This window comes from Bos mutus, chromosome 3 (assembly GCF_027580195.1).
Source record: "Bos mutus isolate GX-2022 chromosome 3, NWIPB_WYAK_1.1, whole genome shotgun sequence".
Lineage (NCBI taxonomy): Eukaryota > Metazoa > Chordata > Mammalia > Artiodactyla > Bovidae > Bos > Bos mutus.
In genome coordinates this window covers 74,893,302-74,914,847 of record NC_091619.1, presented here as the reverse complement: position 1 = coordinate 74,914,847, position 21,546 = coordinate 74,893,302, and the positions used below count along the sequence as shown (strand labels likewise).

Here is a 21,546-nt window from a genome sequence, read left to right as displayed (position 1 = left end):
ATAAAAGTGTGGTGTTCCATGCTGTTGAAACTTAAGATAATTAAGTAATGGAGAGAAATGTCAAAGATAATGCAAAAAGCAGACAGACATGCCTGGTTTAGATTGAAGCCTGAAATGGAAAAAGGCAGCAGCATAAATGAGCAGAGGGTTAAGGGTTTTCATACTATCTCATTCAAGCCACAGAAATTAACAATCCTAAAAGATATAAACTTTTGAGAGTTTGAGAGTGAGAATTCTTTGAGAACTAGCAGCCAGTACTACTCTTAGTAATTTAGTGATATTTTATAGCACTTCAAGTACCTTCCCAAAGGAAAGCAAAAGAAAAGTTGTTTCTTGGTAAGGCTGTGCCTCTATACTATAGACTTAGTGTTTTTTCTACACTCCCTTTATCATTTTTGAAGAATGATAAAAGTTTAAATAAAATATGGATGGGTCAATAATAAGGATATTGAAGTTCTCAAATGCCCTTCTTTTTAAACCCCACCCCAATTACATCCCTCCCTTGAGGATATTTACAATCCTGTATGACACATGCTCTGTACCTTCTTGGTTCAAGGAAAACACACCTACAGCATTTCAAATTAACTACTGACCCTTACTCTCACACTATAAACAAACCCTTTTCAAAATCTCAATTGCATTGTGTCCACATTGATTAAAGCTTGAAGCCTGGTGACCTCATGTGGTGTTAACTTCTCCCATGCACCAACAGCATTCTGCCTTTCTACTCAATTACCCCCTTTGGTGCCAGAGGATCGCTACCCAATGAACATACACAATGGACTTCTGCTTCATTACACTAACCAACAGCAGGATAGAAATAAGCAGAAGAGGAATAAACAAGCTAATTTATCATGAAGACAGAGCAAGCTTTCACCAGTCGCACCATGGAAAACTTCAGTGGTTAACAGGAATATCAATAGTCTGGAGGTTATGTTTATGATCTTACAGATTGCAGACAGAGCCAAATGGACCCTCAGTGATTAAAGAATTTTGCAGATTAGCAGGTGTGAACACATGCACACAAAAACCATGCCTTAAAACTCTGGAGTCCTACATAAAACATACCAAATAATTATTTGGGGAAGCACAACCCAGGGCTTTGGATAATGTGGACTGACATCCTGGTAATTTGCCCCAAGTGTTCGACCTAACTTGGGGGCCCCTCTTATTCATCTTTGACGAGGTGGTCAGGAGGGACCCAGCCTCTTTGTGAGAGGGGTCTGGATGCCCCCCCTTCATTAGGCATGGCAAGGACACAGCAGCTGATTGAATTAACAACTTTGGAGGGCTTCAGTCCCAGTTCCCAGACATTAGCACCATCATCCAGAACAAATTAAAAGTCTCACAGCAATTAAGCAGATTTTGAAAATGAATTTCCCATGGTTCAATGGTTCAACAAGCAATCTTGAGTTAAGTATTAGAGAGGAGTTTTAGAAGGAGAGGAGGAACTGACTGCTGAATTTCCAAAGAAAGCACATAATTGGTAGAGGCATAAACAATAAACTTCTGAGCCTCTGCTAACTAGGCTTTTACATTTCTTTTATATAAAATTGGAAATAGTCACAGAAGTGTGAAAGAATAAAAAATTAACATGGAACTGTATTAAATGGTGGATTTTAGGAGGATTCTTTTCCTTTTTTCTTTGCCTTTAATTCCTTTAACATCATTGTATTCTTGTTGAAAACAAATAAAATTAGGAGGCAACAAAAATGCATCTTTCTAGTCACTAGAGTTTAATTTCACACAAGCAATCTAAACATGACTCTAGAACCACCTACTTCTCCCTGGACCAGTGTATCCAGGTTCAGAGGAGGTAGAAAACCTTTTATGAACTCTGAGAAACCTCACACTGGGAGCTCATTCTTGGATTAAAAGAATAAGACTAATAATAAAATAACACGCAGCGCAGTCTATGTGCTTACTGTTTGCAAGTTACTATACACACAGTTTTCATTTCACAAATTATTTCATATAATCCTCACAGCAATGTTATAAAACAAGCATTATTACTCCTATTTTACCCAAGAGATAGATGAGGAAACTCTAACTCGGAGTTTAAATAATTTTTCAAGATCACATAGACAACAAGGGGTATGTGCCTTGTTAAGAACTAGGATTTCTATTCAGTCCTTCCAAACCCCTGCTTAACATTTAAAATAGCAATCTCCCATTTCCAGTGTGGCTTTACCTAGCCTTTCGAGCAGTAGATAGGTTCATGGTGCCTGAACACACATACACAAGTGCCATTATTTTAGAGGGGAAGGCCTGAATGATGATGTGTGATGACCCAACCAAGGAGGAATTCCTGTGGCCTCTTCCAAGCCTCCGTTTTCTCCTCATCACTCCCCTACCTCTCTCCCAACTCTTGTGCCAGCCTGTGTGCCCTCCCCAACACTCCCACCTCTCCATGAAAGGTAGGTTTGGCTAAGAGAAGTCCAAGTCCAGCTTTTGTGTGGCTTCTCCCTGGTTTTTGCTTCCTTCTTTTTCAGTTTACATCTCCTTCTCAAATCTCTGTTCCCACATCTCCACCTAGCTCCACTGGAAAGTCAATAGGCCCAGGTTCCTGTTTGCCTGCAGGCACATATTCTGCACAGCGTGTTTCAGTACTGTTCAGGAACCTGAAAGAATGTGTGGATGAATTCATTCCCACCCACCAGACCGACAAGCTGAACACAATGGAATGCAGAGGTGGTTATTCGGATGTCTCGTGCTTTCTTGTCAAGGGCAGTTATAAAAGTTGACATCGTAAACACATTACTGATCTCTAAGAAGAACCATAAATACATCTTCAAAATTTTAGAAAGCAAACTTTGAAAGATGCATTTTCCATCTTTAAAAGTTTTTTTTTTAATTAAGCAAATCATATATTTTTTTAAAAAACAGCCCTCATGGAACAGAAGAAACAGATTTACTTCTTAAAGAAATCACAAAATTCTATTATGGTTCACATTCTCACGTGAATATTCAAAATTCATGCACAAGGTGTGCTCCCTTTTTCCAAGCAAACTTTATCAACTAGTATGGATTGTTCAGTTGCTATATCGCGTCTGACTCTTTGAGACCCCTTGGACTATTGCATGCCTGGCTCCACTGGCCTTCATTATCTTCTGGAGTTTGCTCAAACTCATGTCCATTTTGGTCGGTGATGCTATCTAATCATCTCATCCTCCACCGCCAGATTCCCCTTTTGCCTTCAATCTTTCCCAGCATCAATCAGGGTCTTTTCCAATGAGTCAGCTCTTCACATCAGGTGGCCAAAGTACTAGAACTTTAGCTTCAGCATCAGTCCTTTCAATGAATATTCAAGGTTGATTTCCTTTAGGACTGACTGGTTTCATCTCCTTGCAGTCCAAGGGACTCTCAAGAGTCTTCTCCAATACCACGATTCAAAAGCATCAGTTCTTTGACCAACCAGTATGGATAGCCACATATGATTTTCTGCCTTTATGGCCAAATAAAGACCAAATACATAAATCAGACCTAGTAGTATAATCAGTGTAACAGTAGACATAGGTAATAAAACATTCTCCTAGCAGTCTGGAATTTTGGTTCAAACCTTTTCTCCTTGCAACTTCTCTGGGCCCTAGTTTCTACAACTAGAGAAGAGCCTTAGTTCCTACAACTAGCATCAAGGACCCCGCACAGCCAAAAATGGACAAATAAAATTAATATATGTATTTTTTTAGTTATAAAAGACTAGCCCAGAGAGAGTGTTACAAATTTTAGGGCTGATCTTGAAGTATTTTGACTGCCTCTGTAACAGGTCCAAAATGCAAGGCGTTTATTTCTTCAAATAGTGTTACTGAGCATCTATACCATTCCACCCTGTGGTAGTCATGGAAAATAAAGGTGCGCAAGATAGATGACATATTGCCATGTAGCTTATAGTCTTATAGGAATTATATTTTAACTTTATTTTTTCTTTATAATTCCTTATGATACACCATCGTAACTCTAGCTAAAATTTCAGAAGTAGTTAATATTTTATAAGGGAAAGATCATTTTTTTCCTTGAAGCTTGACTTTCAAACGTCTTTGTCATTTTCGTTCTATCTAGAAGCAAAAACGTTTCCCAATGGACAATGACTTCAATTTTATAATGTAAAACAGATGAACAACTGGGATTTGCTATGCAGCAAGCATGGATGGAATCTCTCTTCCACGCATTGAGTGACAGTCATTTAAAACTCAAGCTACCTGGGTTCATCTATGCTACAAAGAGCCACGAGTACTGGCAAGCATTTTAAAAGGCAAAATTTAAGATTAAAATTAAATCTTAATGAAAACTATCACTAACTGGATCAAAAAGTTAATTGCTCTAGTTCATCAAATGTGTGGATGACACGCTTCTTGAACTGTTGGCTTGCATGGATTATGCTAAATGGGAAAGTGATCAAGCAGGGTTGCTGGGGTTCTAATTTTATGTAATCCACTAAGAGGCAGAAATAAGCTGCCATGAGCCTAACTAGATGTGGGATGACTAAAAAAAAAACTTTAAAAAGTTAATTTTGTCAACTTCTAATTCAGGGAAATGGCTAATGTATATTGATAAATCGAGCACATACGTGCAGGTAACTTATCTCATTTAAACTCACAACCACCTATGAAGGAGACATTTTTAGATGAGAAAGTTGAGGTTCATAACATGAATATGGTTTGTCCAAGTTGGATAATGAACCAGACCACACACACTGATCAATCCTAAAACTGCATGCCATTAGTTAGAAAATCTGATTATTTGAATGCAAGGATCAGTAAGTCTATCATTGAACAGAAACATATGGAAAACTTTGAGCTAACACCATGCTGTTTTTTAGTGCAAAAATTTCCTAGGAATCTTATAAGCACCCCGAGTCATTGAAGACAACTTTCAAATTTCTGCACCAGTGCTGCCTGGCAGGGGGAGTTACTCTAACATGAGATGCATAGAGAGTCAGTGGCTTCCCTGGACAGACTTGGTATCAATAACCAACCACATCCTGATCTGGAAATGTGATCTTCTCAAATATATACTAGTGCTGATTTTGTTTAAATACCAAGCCTAGTGCTCATCTTTCTCCCAAACTATATTTTCTCTCTGTCTTTTTTAACAGGTATGTGGGGTAGAGAAGAAGGGACATGAAAGAATTTCCTGATATTTATAAAAGAAAAAAGAAAATGCTAATTGAACGGTGACTTTAGAATACTTTTCGTTTAAAAATCTTGGGTGTTTACAAATTATCCTGTTTCTTTCTCTTTCATCACCTATTATCCAGAAACAGCATGTTCTCATAGAGCAGAACTCTGTTCCGTTTGGGCATGTTCAAAGACCAATGCCAGCCAAGGGTTTAACACGGGCTGGCTCATGAGCATGCAAATGCTGTACAGTTAGGAGGAAGGGTGCCTGAAAGGATGCCCAAGGCTCTGGAGTTGCCGGACACAGTCAAATCCCTCCCCACCCTACCCACCTCCACCTCACAGTTTTGCAGAAGCTGATCTCTTTTAAAAGTACAGGTGTCTTCTTTTAAGTGACAGCAAGGCCCCTGGTGCAATCTTTCCAAAGCTTCAGTTAAAATCTTATCTACAACTTCCCATAGCCCAGGCACGCAGGAGCTAAAGTCAGCCCATTTCCCACAAGCCAGGACTAGCTCAACAGACCAGAGAAAAGAAAGGAATGTGGGGATGTGTCTTTTCTCCACTTGAGGCATTCCATTCTCAGGCGAATTACAACCTAAATGAGAGCAGATAAAATACATAAGAACCTGGAGTAAAAGGAACAGAAAAAAAAAGACCTGATCTGCCTGGACAGAGGGCTGGGTTTCACAAATATGGAACTCAACTTTTTGGTTGTGATCACCTGAAGACCAGCATGCTAAACACAGACTTAAAAAAAAAAAAAAAAAATTTCATTATAGTTAAATCAGAGGATGCAAAAAACAGTGCTTTGTGACTCTGCTTAATATCAACAAAAATAAAAGAATTTACCCTGTAATACTTGTACTTCTGAAATCACAAAAATATGCTTGTCAGTCACAATTGCCTAAGGCTTTCAACATTTTAAGCCCTATTTTGGCAATTTGAATTTTCAATTTGCAATTACCTTCAGAGTGAAGAAATGGCAGAAACAAAGCATGAGCAATTTTGTTGTTTCTTTGGTATTTAAAACAGATCCAAAAAATATAGGGCATGTCACTTCCCCTAAACTCACTACAATTTCAGAATTATGCCTGCCACAAACACCCCCTGAAAGCACAAAAGTTAGTCACAAAATTTTAGACAAGAAGCTTCAGACTGATGAAGTCTTAAAACATGAGAATGGCACTTTGGTTGGATTGGTAAGGACCATAGTACACTTTTTTTTTAATTTACAGTTTCTTAGGCAAGACAAAGGGGATATACTACACTCTCAGAAAGCAAGGAATTTAGCTTGTTTTTAAGTATGTAGTATTCTTTAAAATCCACATAGAATAGCTTAACATTCCATACAATCCTATTGCTTCATAAGAAATTAGCTAAGAATATTAAGTACACAAAAGCAAGCAGGAGAGAACAGTAAAGTTATTACTATTTTATTTTCAAGGAACAGAAAAGTCAACAGAGCTTTAAGAACCACAAACTGGAATTTTCTGCCCAATACTCGAAGTTCTCAGATAGAAATCTGACGATTTTCATCCTGCAACTCGGGAGGAGATACATGTTTGGAGTGCTGACCGTCATTAGAATCTGAGTCTAAACCAAGACTCTAATTGTGTAAACTGAGCCTCTTCCCTTTCTTGGAACTCTGGTCTCTCCTCAAAGGAAGTGGGACAAGATGATCTCCAAGGCCCTTTCAACTTTGCAATTTAATAGCAGAAAGTCCCACAGCTCCCATTGAGCCCAAATAATACCAAAGTGGACAGATATTGTGGATCCAAAAAGCTGCACCCATGGCAAGCGTTAAGATCACACAGATTGAGAGTGGAATCAATTAACATCCGCCAGCCTATAACGTAATGAAGCCACTGCAGTTGGGGTGGGAGAGGGTTCTAGTGTGAAATGCTTTGCCTATATCCAGACATCCCACAACCTTGGGAATGCTCCCTTTCTCTTCCTGTGTCCTCCTATTACCTACCACCTGCCTACATCTCTTTGCTGCCAGTGAGTTTCTATGGCAAATCGTCCCAGCTACTGTAGACTTAGAAAACGGCATAACCAAGCTCTATTAAAATTGTGTATAAAGCAAAAGTAATAGACCTGGAGCAAAATGTGCATGTTTTAGGATAACAACTTAGACTCCTATTCTTTTTCACTAGTTATCTGCAACAATATTATTATAAATCTACCATCTTGGGAAGGCGCCTTATGAGACATAACAATTATAATGGGAATCCATGTTAGAAAGTAGTTGAACTCTGTATGCACTTTCAAACCCAAAATGAGTAATGCTTTGGGTTATTTCACTTCCCTCTGTCTAAATTGATCCATGAATCTGGAGGTGTTTGACAATGTGGTGGTGACTCAAGAAAGAAAAAGAATAGAAAATAAACGACCTCAAGGCTACATTTTTCCAAATCTAAGAGCAGAGAGGTACAGAGAAAGAAAAGTAGGAGAGACAGATACAGGGTTAAGCAGATGTTTTCAGCAAAAAGTCCTCTGAGAATTACATCTCTGGTAGCCCTGGCTCCATGAGAACCCAGAGGGTGCCTTGTCCTCGGGATCGTGGCTTCCTCATTACAATCATCCATGAAATAGGAGGCTCTGCCCCACATCACAGTTGAGGGCTGTCGTCAAGAAGCTTCTGTAACTTATTTGAGATCATGGAGACCACAGATGGTCTGCTGAATTACAGTCAAGTTCATCTCACCGACATGATGCTGCCTTGACACCAGGCTCTCTCTCTGGGAGGAGCTTAGCCCAAAACTAAAAGCAGCAGTTAATTGGCCCCCAGCCAGCTCTCATGAGCTTAACCTTATTAATCTGGGGCTGGAGGGACAGGGAGCAGGGAGGGGGGATGGACTGCATTATTTAAGGATTGGTTACCTTCTTCCTAAAGAAAAATCATAATGCCTTGCCAAAACAAATGTAATAACTTGGCCTCTTCTTTCAATCACTTCTGCTTTCTTGGAAATGTGTACTTGTGGATAAAGCCTCTGAGTTAATCCAGGGAATTAACTGGAAGATTAAGAAGGCCCTATAATTCCTGTGGGTCAGTGAAAAAAAAAACACCCTTTACCAAGGAATATTAAAAGAATAGAGTAGGAAGAAAAAAGAGGGAGCAGAAATTGCACTTGGAGGTCCAGGATTTAAACAGGCTTTGAAGACAGAAACACTAGCTCAATTTGGGAAAAGTGTGTGGCATCAGAAGTAGATTCTGGAAATCCAGGCATAAGCTATGACCCAAAGAGTGTTCTCATGTATTTGTGGTTGTTGTCTAGTCACTAAGTGGGGTCTGACTCTTTTGTGACCTCCTGGACTGTAGCCCACCAGGCTCCTCTGTTCATGGGATTTTCCAGGCAAGAATTCTGGTATGGGTTAGCATTTCCTACTCTGGGGGATCTACCCAACTCAGGGATTGAACCCATGTCTCCTGCTTGGCAGGTAGATTCTTTACCACAAAGCCACCTGGGAAGCCCTCTCATATGTTTACAGAGGCCTTAATTTTTCTTTCCTGAGTCCATATCCTACCCCTATCTCTCTTCTCCACATCCACATTCACCTCTCTTGTATTCAACAGCGATATTCAGGACCTACGGCACATGCTAAGTCTAGCTGGCCTTCAGGTCAGGAACTTCAACGAGCTTTTGATCCCAACTCTGAGTCACTGTTGGCTATGTGCAATAATTTCTTTTGGCCGGGGGAGCTGGGATGTAATTATCTCAGGCTCAGCCTTCCCCAGCATGGCTTGCAAGCACTGGTCAACATTTACAATAGCTGTTGAAAAAGGTTAATGTGTTTTTGTTGTCGTTGTTCAGTCACTACGTTGTGTTCTACTCTTTGCGACCCCATGGACTACAGCACACCAGGCTCCTCTGTCCTCTACCATCTCCCTGAGTTTGCTCAAACTCACGCCCATTGAGTTGGTGATGCCATCCGACCACCTCATCTTCTGTTGCTCCCTTCTTCTCCTGCCCTCAAGCTTTCCCAGGATAATATATTTTAGGAATTGGAATTATTTGTACAGAAAGTAATCAGGTCAGTGAATAGTACCCAGGCAGTAATGGGAGCCTGTGGTCTGGGAAAGGGGTAAAATCAGAAAAAGCCAGTCTGAACTTTCACCTTCTATTGAATTTGTGTAGAATGTTTCATCACACTTGATTCTTTGTTTCCAGTAGAAACTGAAGGAACAATAGAAGGAGAGTGACATTAGACTTGAGAGCATGGCTTGATTGAGTTCAGGATCATGGACTTGAATGCCAGGCCTCTTACTATCTCTATTAAACCCAAAAAGATCCTGATGTGATTAAGTGAGAACCTCTCATTCATCTGAACTCTGGAGAAAGTACCCGCTGCTCTAGGTTGTTATGTTGACTAAATAAATCAACACATCATGTAAAATGTTTTCTATAATCACCCAGTAAATCTTCAAAAAGACAACAAATCGTAATTGGCCAAATCCTTCACTACTGGTCAGATGACACTAATTTTGCTTTTGCTCCTCTACAAAATGTACTTGTATGTGGAACATGGTAGGGGAGGAAGGGATGGAGGGGAGGGAGAGCTAGTGTTAAAGGGCTAAAGAACCTTAGGGTTTTGTGTATTCTAAAACAACAGTCCCCAATGTTTTTGGCACCAGGGACCAGTTTTCATGTTAGACAATTTTTTAGCAGAGCCAGGTGGGAGGGGATGGTTTTGGGGTGACTCAAGCACATTAAACTTACCATGCACTTTATTTCTATTATTATTACATCCGCTCCAACTAAGATCATCAGGCATTAGATCCCAGAAGTTGGGGACCCCTGTTCTAAAACATATCAGCTGTTCTTTTTCTATTTATCAATCCTTTTAGATTAGCCCTGTAAGGAAAAGGGAAAAATGCAAAACATCTCACTATCAAGTCTGAGAACTTCAGTGCCTCAAGATCCTCCTCTCGATTCCCATCCCTGTCTGGACACTCTTTCTGGGAACCATCCACATATGGCATACCTGTCTGTTCTACTGCACCATCATTAATACCACCTCCGAGAAAACACAAGACCAATGAAACAGACATGATCATTTCATGTCTCGATGCTCTCTGTCTCCCATCATCTCTTAGAGTCTCTATCAAAACTGAGAGCAGTAAATCTTTCAATAGAGAAAATCTATCAGCATTTTTTCCAAAGAACAAAATGTACCTATTCAAGGTATCAGCATGCAAGTCTCTGGTTTGAAACGCCCTCATTATTAGGCATGGGTGTATATATAAACAAAAATCATCCTTTGGGGAAACTGAATTTTCAACTTCCAGTATGAAGCTCTTCTTTCAACTGCTCTGCTATCACTGCCAAACCACACCTTCTAAAATCTCTACAACCTCAGTTGACTTATTCTCTCCTCTTCCTTTGAAAAAGCCTGCTGCTAAGTCACTTCAGTCGTGTCCGACCCTGTGCGACCCCATAGACGGCAGCCCACCAGGCTCCCCCATCCCTGGGATTCTCCAGGCAAGAACACTGGAGTGGGTTGCCATTTCCTTCTCCAATGCATGAAAGTGAAAAGTGAAAGTGAAGTCGCTCAGTCGTGTCCAACCCTCAGCGACGCCATGGACTGCAGCCTCCAGGCTCCTCCGTCCATGGGATTTTCCAGGCAAGAGTACTGGAGTGGGTTGCCATTAAAAGTGGCAACTTTTCTTTAACTGTTTAAGTATGTTAAAGCCACTAACTATAGAAAATAAAATAGAGTAATTTTCCTTAAGGTAGTAGAACTCAAACACCTTGTGACTAATGAACTTGGCTGCTCAGCCATCTAGATGATTCACAGAATTACAGAGACTGGTTAGAACCTGAAGAAATTGGATGGACTGGCATATGTAGATTTCCCAGAAGTTGTCCTCCTTTAGTTTGGCAAGGCTCTGCTTTATTAAGTACAGCTATAAGTACATTTCACTTATCATCAGGTTTTTTTTTTCCTTTAACATGTTACCCAATGGTTAAAAATGGGAAATTATTTGCATTTGCAGTCTTATTCATCATGCCTACATTCAAATCATTTCTATTCAGCCCTGGAAGTCAAGGCTTTGGCAGGTGGGCGCAGGAGCACCTAACGGTTGATTATTCTGGATTGATTGGAATCCAATCCCAGCTTTGACCCTGACTAGCTATTAATACAGAGAAGGCAATGGCACCCCACTCCAGTACTCTTGCCTGGAAAATCCCATGGACAGAGGAGCCTGATAGGCTTAGGGGTCCCAAAGAGTCGGACACACTGAGTGACTTCACTTTCACTTTTCACTTTCCTGCATTGGAGAAGGAAATGGCAACCCACTCCAGTGTTCTTGCCTGGAGAATCCCAGGGACGGGGGAGCCTGGTGGGCTGCCGTCTATGGGGTCGCACAGAGTCAGACACGACTGAAGCAACTTAGCAGCAGCAGCAGCTATTAATAGGCAGCCTTGACCAATTTTACTAGAGCTTTCTGTATCTCAGTTTACTTATGTGTAAAATGAGTACAACAGCATCAATGTGGCAAGCTTTGTGTGGATCAAATTAAATAAGGCCTGGTTCACAGTGCACTTTTAAAACACATTAAATTAGCTATATAGTTAATATATTTATTTCAAGAAGAAATATTAATATAGCTATTTGATTTCATAATTAACAAGGCTTCTCATTTCACATACTCTCAAATTCTCCATAAATGAGTGAGAACTATCATCATATTAGAAGCCTCATTGTAGGAAATCTTTAGCTAGTGAATCTGGATTAAGAGGGACTCCTTTCTACCTCTGGCTCCCCTCTGTTACTCAGGCTTCAAATCCGGTCTTTTCTAAGCACCAGTCAGCACTGTAGTCCTATCCTAGGTACACATTAGAATCTAACCAATATTTTGCACACTAGGCAGGTACCATTCATGAACTCTCAGCGAAGGACTTTCATACAATTTCAAGTTCTAAATCTCCATAGAAACATCTTTATGAGGAAGATAAAGTTAGAATCTTTCCTTGGTCTACATGGATTAAAAAAAAAAAATCTTTTTAAAGGCCATGTTATTGCAAAATGTCAACCAGCTAGGAAAGACTTTGAGTCTAGGTCTGGGTTCCAGGCAGGGAACTTGAAAATCTTACAAAGCCACACTATTATCTCAAGGAAATGTTTCTTACTCTGAAAAAGAAAAAGGGAAAGTTCCAATCGAAGGCTAGACAGGCTGTACTAAATGATTAGATGAAAGCATGATTAGAGATTGTTAGCACTAGCATTGATTTTGTTGCAATAACCAAGGAGACAGCTTAGTTTTTTAAAAGTTAAATAATGTAATTTCAATCTAGAAAAGATTTTCCATTCTTTACAAAAGAATTTCGGAAGTTGCACAGTACTTCTACCAACCATATTAGATACTCTGGTAGTTAAAAAAAAAAAAAAAATAGCTTAGTCAAATATGAAGTGTTACAAAATAAAAAGCAGAATCAAATACAGAAAAATGTGGAGTAACATCAACCAAAAGTCAGTTCATTAGTTCTTTTCTCAACAGATACCCAAACACTCAGGACTGCCAAGTATTACATTATTAATACATGCTAAAATAAATACCACAACAAGCTTAAAACCTAATACACTGAGAAACAAACCCTTATACACTTTGTATAACTGTAATTTTATTTAATTTCTTAAAATCCTGCCACTTTTCAATAAATGACAGTAGCAGAAACAAAAACTATTTGTATGAATGGACCATAATCAAAACCATTCACAGTACCTATTCAAACTATAATAGCAGAAAAACATGGGAGAAAACTGATAATAAATATGTGTATATATGTACATACATCATACATACATACACACATAATATTCTCAGCAATAAAAAACAATGAAAGATTGTTCACATACTAAACCTCTGAAAGAAAGTAATCTTTCCTAAAGAAATAATAATGGTCAGTTTGTTGATATTTATTTGGGTTTAAGTTTGGAATATTCCCATTTATGGGTACACTTAAAACAATGCAATAATTTTCTATTCATCCAATCCTGATCTTTTATACTCTTACCAGTCTCTAGAACAGGTGGGAATGCTGACCTGCTTTTCCAACCATTATATCCCCCAGACATGACTAATTTGAAGCTGAGCAAATTGCACATAATAGACCAGGGAATCAAGTTCACGATTTTTAGTCGGCTGCACTCTTATTTCAGGGAACATGGTCTCCTTCCCCTCCCCCCTTCCACCACCCTGCAGCTGCTTCTCCAGGAACAAAATTCACCAAACGTGAAATCAAAGGAAAATTATTTTTTAAATTTTCTGCAGGCTTATTTTTAAGAAGGCTAAAGATTAAGCTATATCTTTAAAAATATTTTCTTTTCCTTCAGGGGTTCTTAGATTTTTAAATGAATTCTAAATACAAAATAAATTATCCACTTAGGAAACCTTCTCAATACTTAAGAAAATAATCAAATGCATGATTTTATAAAGGCTCAAAGTTTGTACAAAAGCATGGCATGGCATAATTCAGTGAATTCTTAAGTATCTCAAATTCTACCATATAACACATTGCTTTCCTGAGCCTTCTTGCAAAATCCCATTAAAGGTTTAGACCCCGGCACAAAACAAACAAACAAGTACAAAAACAAACAAACCAAAATAAAAAACCTCAGTTCTAAGACAGTTGTTGGAGTAGGGGAAGATCCCTCTTATTTCCTTTTTACCTAGTGTTTAAATTTTCCCCCATCAATTCTAGAAAGCTATAACCAAACACCGGTCTGAATGTCATATAAAATTCTCAAAGGCACTGAGAAATTCATACAATTTCATAACTGAAAGGAATCTTAAACTCATCAACCTACCAATGAGAAGACTGAAGCCTGTCAGTTAACTGAAAAGGTGCCTCCTCACCAACTTAGGTGCATGGTTTGTCAATATTTTTTGGAGGGGGGTGGTTGTTTTTGTTTTGTGAATATGTATGTGCTGTACTTACACCCTTACAATAAGGAGCTTTGCCATTCAGCTCCTCCCCTTTCTAGGCAGTCATGTTTCCTTTCATCTAGGACAACAGTGATCAAAAAGGAACATTATACCAAAATACCAAGGCCAATTCAAAGTGAAAATTTCACTTTCTCACTTGGCCTCTGCAAATGAATTAGAAAGACACTGCATAAGCAAGACACCTGACTTCCTACCATCAATAGGGTTGAGCAGTGAAAGAGCTCTCCTTTTACTGGGGAGGGTGGAAGCAAAGGTTTCTGGACTTAGACTTTCCACTGTCCCTTTAGCTACTGATTCCACTCGTCGCTTTCTTGAAATTCCATCCTTTGCTTAGTTTCCTGCCTTCCAGTTTGCTGGGGAAACATATCACTTACCTTTTGTTGATATTTATTTCCCATATTTGGGTCTTCGAGCATACCTAAGTTCTTAGATTTAACAGCCCCCCGCCCCCCCAAAAAATCATCACTAAGTGGTTGAGATAAAGGCTAAGCCACTATTCAAACTGTTTACAATGAAATGGATCTGATCTTTTCAGCCTTCAGGCCAGAACTAGGGACATAGTCTTAGCAACTGAGGAAGGAGGAAAGGTTAAGAGGTAAACTTACACAACTTTCCCCAAGAAGTGTTATACAGAGATAGATAGTTGTCTTGTTCAAGGAAAGCTGGGACTAAAGCAGTTCATTTATTGAGGGGAAATCTAGACCTATCACTAACTTTTTGAGATTGTCACCAGGTGCGGTCATTAACCAAGTTCTATTGGAAAAACAACCCTTGGCACAGCTTACTCCAAACAAACTTCTCTTTGAACATACAACCTTTCTGAACCTATGGTAACTCCAGCAGCCACTCGCGACTGCCCTTGGACCTTCTCCTCCATATTAAGATTCCAGAAATGATGCCAGTTCCAGAAGGACTCTAAGAAACCTACAACAGTGGATAATGGGCTAGATCAGCTTTAGAAAAGGAAAAAGAAACACACACCAACAAATACCAGGGTACTATGTGTAATGGTTCGCTGCTTGTGCAAAAACCTCAAAGAGGATGAAGGTCAGACAGGGATAATAGGCCAATTTAATTCTGAAAGCACAAGGTGCAAGAAATTTTAATTATGGTCTGCCACTGAAATCACACAAGATCCAATGGCATCTAACTGCAACTGCTCATCAAGGGAGACAAGAGGTATAATTGTAACCGCTGCATAATCACTGTGAGGGCACAGGGAAGGCTGCCTTCAGCTCCCAGTAGAGAATGTATTAAGTGCCTTGAAAAATCCAATACAGGGAAACATGGAGATTGCACTTAGCTAAACAGGAGCTCAGGGGATTGGGGCGGGGTCGGGGGGGGGGGGCGGGTAGGATTTCAAGAATAAAAAAATTAAGCTGTTTGACCCAAACTGAGGATATGAGCTTGGAAAACTCGGAACCTCTTTCTGCTTTGTGGATACATACACAGAGAAAGGCATGTTCTCCTCTAGAAATTTCTCTCCTTGATAAAGCTTCACCCACTCTCCTTTGTTTAAACTGTTAGCTTGAATGTTACAGTGATTTACAGACCCAGACTCCCCTTTCATTTGTTCCCATCCAACCCAAGCCTGGAGACAAAACGCCACGCACACGACTCGGGGTGCCCAAGCCTGGGCAGTTCTCACAACCATGACGACACCCGCACCACGCGAGCTCTGGAAAAGAGACGCGCGCAGAAAGCCCCTCCGTGGACTCTCCACTCCGCAAAGTTTTACAAATCTGCGAAATAAGGAAGCCAAGCCTTGCATCCGCACCCGCGGCGAAGTTGGCGCTGAAGTTTGCGCCGGGACGTCGTGCATCTCGAGGGGGAGGGGAAAGTGACTGTGCGGAGGGGCGGGAGGATGGAGATGAGACGGAGACACGGAGAGAAGAAGGGAGTTTTCTGAGTGGAAGGTCCATGAAACCATCTTCTTCACCCGGAAGCCTGTTTAGCTCGAGAGGTTCGGGCGATACACGGCAGGGGAGGTCTCCCAGGGGGAAGCTGTCACCTGCGGGGGGCTGTGGCGGGGGCCGCCCTCCGAGGCGCCAGGGCAAGACCTGGGGCTCCAGATTCACAGGCTCTTGGGGCTCTAAGAAATGGGGGATGGGAGATTCCCCAGAGGCCAAAAGCAACACCTTTTTGATACGCGTTTTCCCCTGACCTCTCCAACTTCCCGCGGCGCTGGCGGAGGACTTTCTCCCACCGAACCTCACCCCATCCAAGCTCCCAGCCCAGGCTCGGACTTTGCCAACGGCCACGGCTGGGGGTGGCTTGGGGATACGGCGAGGAAGCAGAGGGCACCAAGGTCAGGACCCAAAATGCAAACTCTCAACCCCCAGCTGAGACAACCAAAAGCGTTTACACATGCAGAGATCACAGCCCAGTAACAGGGCTCGGGGTTGCGCCTGGCGCAGTTCTCCGACTCTTCAGTTGTTCCTAATAAAGTCGATTACGTTGCCCTCCCGGAGCTGATTGGGAGGGAACCGAGAGGAAAAGGGGGGAACGCGGGAAAAAGCCGGGGGCAGCAGCAATCAAGTTTGTAACCCAGCGCTTCCTCGCGCGATCCGTCGCCATGCTTAAGATTCCCACCCCCGCCACCCCCCTCTTTCCTTTCAAGTGGATACTGAAACTAGGCCAAAACTTTTTCCCCTCCTTTTCTCTTAGCCACTAGACTGGATTGTGCCCCACGGAGCCCCATGGAGCTCTGCTTTCTTAAGCACAATAGCCGGACTAATTAGATCATAGAAGCAAGGCAGTGATACTGTAACAAGTAGCCCGAGAGGCAAAGAGGGAAGGGGCCCGAAAAGAGAGAAAGGGGGAAAAGTTTGCAGCTCTCACACTTACCAATCAAGCCTCCCACCAGAAAGGCGATGATTTGGAACACAAGCAGAATCCCACCAACAATGCACAGCTTCTTGGTGCTCATGTTTTCTATAATTGCCCCAGCCATTTTTGCGCCCCCCTTTTTCTTTCCTCCTTGAAATAAATGTTTTAGGGTGTGCTTTTTGCTCCCTCCCCTCTCACGCTCCCTTCTCCCTCGCCTCCTTTCCAGGCGCTGCAAAACTTCAGGGGTACGGGAGCGCGGCGAGGATGGGACCGGGACGAAAGGCGCCCGCACGGATTCCCCCGGCTCAGCCGGCTCGGGCTCCCCCAATGCCCGGAGCTGTGATTGTGGCCGCTCCGCCGCCTGTGGACGCTTAAAGGAGCAGGGAAGCGATCACATGACGCCGCCTCCCTCCCTTTCTTCCTCCCTCCCTCTCGCGCTTCCTCCCTCCCTCCCTCCCTCTCTCTCTTCCTCTCCCCCTTGCCCGCCTGTGCGGGGCTCCGAGCTCCGGCGGGTGCCGGTGTCCCGGTCCCGGGTCTGGCAGGCAGCCTGTCCCGCCAGGAACTGGTATCGTTGAAGGGGTTGATGTTGTTGTTTAGTGGGTTCCCCCTACTCCGCTTCCCACACGTTTCCTCTTTTGGTGCGAGATTTAAATCACCCGTGGGCAGCTTTGCAGACCTTTAACTTACGCGTTGACTTTAGGAAATGGTCCCCGCCCCCAACTGCTAGAACTCTCTTTAGGAAAGAGGAGAATTTTTTAAAGGGACCTAATAGATGCTTAAGTCAAAGCACGGAGATGAGGAATAAAGTCTCAGCTGGGCTTCCTTCTGCCAGATCCCAGCCTCGTTATTGGGCAAATACCCAGCAAAATATCCCGCTGCACCCCTTGAAGAACTCTGCGCTCCAGCCAAATCAGGCCACTGTTCATAACCACATTATCCCCCCAACTCCATAGGTTTCCAGAGCCTTAACTCTGGCTCTTGCCCTAAAAGAATATAGTTTACCCCATCGGAGTTTTTTAAGCCTCATTTAAAAACCAACTCATCTGAAAAATCTTGTTTATTTTCTAAACCACCTCCTTTTGATATCTTCAGGCAGTAAGCCCTTACAATTCTGTGTTTACGTTCTTACCTCCTATTGCAAGGACTTGTGTGTACACGTTTGTCTCCACCATTGAGCTGTAAATTCCTGGGGATAGGGACCGAGTGCTATTCATCTTTGTACCCCCCGTGGTGCTTAACAAAATTCTAACTCTAGTAGGTCCTCCGTAAACTTTTGTGGAATGAATAAATAAGTGAATATGAAAGCAAACCCACAGTGTGCATTTCAAAAGCCTGGGACCTTATTTGACTTAGTGGGAACACATATTAAGTTACAATGTTTGTCTTTTTTTTTTTTTTTAAGGATATATTTAGATTTATGCTTAACTTTCAGGCGGAAAGGCAAGTGGGACCCTAGAGATTTCCTGCTCCATCAAGCCTAAATTCCTAGGCCTGGTTGTTCCATGTTTCATAAACTGGCCACTTGGCCAGTATAACTCACACTGCCCAATAGACCCTTGGTTTGGTAACACCCTGTTCCCACACATACACCGTTTCCACCACCCCTTGCACACCTAGTTTCTTGATACTCCCCTCCAGCTACACCCTCTTCATGCCAAGGGAATATCCCAAGTCCTGTCTCCTCCTCTTCTCTGTTTCTGATTTTTCATTGCTCTTATAGAAGATGCCATGCAGGTTACACTTAATAAAAGTGTTCATTTCTACCCTCCAGCTAGACTAGACACTCCTTAAGGACAGGTGCCAACTATATATACACACACACACACACACAATATATATATATTCCATCTCCTTGAAGTCTAACAGTTTTTAACAGTTCTGGGATACAGTTGCTATTCATTTATTCTTTCCTTTAACTCTTTAATCAATAGGCACATACTTAATTTGTCCTAAGCTTTCTTTTCTAAGTTCTTGAGGGTACCAAGATATGAAGACACTTGCCCTTGTCCTGGAGGAGCCCTAGTCTAGCTGTTATTCACTAAATAGTGATTAACAATCTTTAAAGAACACCAGATCAAATGGCAAATGGGCAGAAGAGGACAGAATTGTGGTTAACAGTTTGGTACCTAAACATAGATAGACCAGCAGTGGATTATTTGTATTCCTTCTTTACCTTTCCAGAACCTTTTACATCTTTTTTTTTCCCCCTGTCAGGAGGAGGTTCCAGAGCATCAGATAAAAGAAGTAAGAATGTCCTCTCACCTCTACCGCTAGTTAACTCCCCATTCTGTGTTCTCATTTCAGCAAGCTGTCAACGTCCACACGTTTAAATAATACTGCCTTAGGGTTAGAATATCTTTTTAATATCAAGGGATATTTCTAAAGTAAGGTTGACAGGATTCAGTATCAAGATTTACTCTCCATTTGATACCATATTTCACTATTTAAGAAGAAATGATGTCCAATGCTCAAGTATGAATTGGGTCCATTAGATATTCTTAACTAGTTGCATTGGTTTATTTGTTTAAGATTAGTGAGTTCTCAATTCATTTTCTTGTCAGCTGCTACAACACACCGGATCCCCTTAGCTTCCAAATGCATCTCTTCAGAATAACTGGCCTAACTCTTTAGGTTCCAGTGTCCACATCTGGGAAAATAGAGACTTGGAATAAAGTAGTGGTTCCTCACAAAGATTATCCCCCTATTGTGAACAGGTACTTATACAACGAATTTAGTTAAAAACAGATATTTCTAATTGCTAATCAATACTTCTAACTTGTCTGAAATTACCAATATTGCCAAACTGAGTGTAGGGCAGACACATATTCATCACCCTGAACAGCTTTAAAAAAACTCACAATGTCTATTATGTCTTTATGAATATTAAAAGTGACTATTAGATCCATATTTCCCAAGGGAATAACACAGTTAAGTAGAGAAAAGCATGAGCATTTGAGTTGCTGGGTCTAGGGTGGAGCCTAGATCCCAGCTCTGCCCCCTTGCTATATACAATGACAGGCTTCAGCAATACGTGAACCGTGAACTTCCTGATGTTCAAGCTGGTTTTAGAAAACGCAGAGGAACCAGAGATCAAATTGCCAATATCTGCTGGATCATGGAAAAAGCAAGAGAGTTCCAGAAAAACATCTATTTCTGCTTTATTGACTATGCCAAAGCCTTTGAGTGTGTGGATCACAATAAACTGTGGAAAATTCTGAAAGAGATGGGAATACCAGAGCACCTGACCTGCCTCTTGAGGAATCTGTATGCAGGTCAGGAAGCAACAGTTAGAACTGGACATGAAACAACAGACTGGTTCCAAATAGGAAAAGGAGTATGTCAAGGCTGTATATTGTCACCCTGCTTATTTAACTTCTATGCAGAGTACATCATGAGAAACGCTGGACTGGAAGAAGCACAAGCTGGAATCAAGATTGCCGGGAGAAATATCAATAACCTCAGATATGCAGATGACACCACCCTTATGGCAGAAACTGAAGAGCAACTCAAAAGCCTCTTGATGAAGGTGAAAGTGGAGAGTGAAAAAGTTGGCTTAAAGCTCAACATTCAGAAAATGAAGATCATGGCATCTGGTCCCATCACTTCATGGGAAATAGAGGGGGAAACAGTGGAAACAGTGTCAGACTTTATTTTTCTGGGCTCCAAAATCACTGCAGATGGTGAGTGCAGCCATGAAATTAAAAGACGCTTACTCCTTGGAAGGAAAGTTAGGACCAACCTAGATAGCATATTGAAAAGCAGAGACATTACTTTGCCAACAAAGGTCCGGCTAGTCAAGGCTATGGTTTTTCCTGTGGTCATGTATGGATGTGAGAGTTGGACTGTGAAGAAGGCTGAGCGCCAAATTATTGATGCTTTTGAACTGTGGTGTTGGAGAAGACTCTTGAGAGTCCCTTGGACTGCAAGGAAATTCAACCAGTCCATTCTGAAGGAGATCAGCCCTGGGATTTCTTTGGAAGGAATGATGGTAAAGCTGAAACTCCAGTACTTTGGCCACCTCATGCGAAGAGTTGACTCATTGGAAAAGACTCTGATGATGGGAGGGACTGAGGTCAGGAGGAGAAGGGGACGCCAGAGGATGAGATGGCTGGATGGCATCACTGACTCTATGGACGTGAGTCTGAGTGAACTCCAGGAGTTGGTGATGGACAGGGAGGCCTGGCGTGCTGGGATTCATGGGGTCGCAGAGAGTCGAACACGACTGAGCAACTGAACTGAACTGAACTGAACTGTAAGCCATTACACAGTCGCTTACCCATTCTGAGGCTCAGGTTTCTCATCTGTAAAATGGAGATAGTAATAGTAGCTGCCTCACGGTATTCTTGCAAGATATAGTGATGATGATGATGATGATGTTGATGATAATGATAATTATATTTAGAAGCCCTTAAGTGAAAACAAAACCCTTGTATTAAAAGACTAGTAAAACTGATCACTAACTGATTCTTTCTCAGCTCTAAAATTTTATCATATTATAATTATTTTTGGAAACATATTTTAGGAGCTTCCTGAGTGATTAACTCTATTTGCCAAAAGTGCTAATAAGGCCAACATCTGGTATTGAACTCTGAAAATACTCAGTGATCTTTAAACATTAAAACATCCTATTCTAAAATCTACTCCCAA

At 41.5% G+C, this 21,546-nt stretch overlaps 1 protein-coding gene across 4 annotated transcripts in view; it reads right to left on the bottom strand.

Annotated features, from left to right (window-relative positions):
- WLS (Wnt ligand secretion mediator) overlaps window positions 1–17,283 on the bottom strand; it is a 116,696-nt gene extending 99,413 nt beyond the window's left edge. The window contains exon 1 of one of the 4 annotated variants that reach the window (XM_070367864.1): window positions 16,918–17,283. In XM_070367864.1, coding sequence (XP_070223965.1) covers window positions 16,918–17,023 — 106 coding nt within the window. In that variant the 5' untranslated portion in view covers window positions 17,024–17,283. The remainder of the gene's footprint in view (window positions 1–16,917) is intronic. The other 3 variants (XM_070367862.1, XM_005895774.2, XM_005895773.2) reach the window with 3 other exon arrangements.
- Window positions 17,284–21,546: the final 4,263 nt, after the last annotated feature.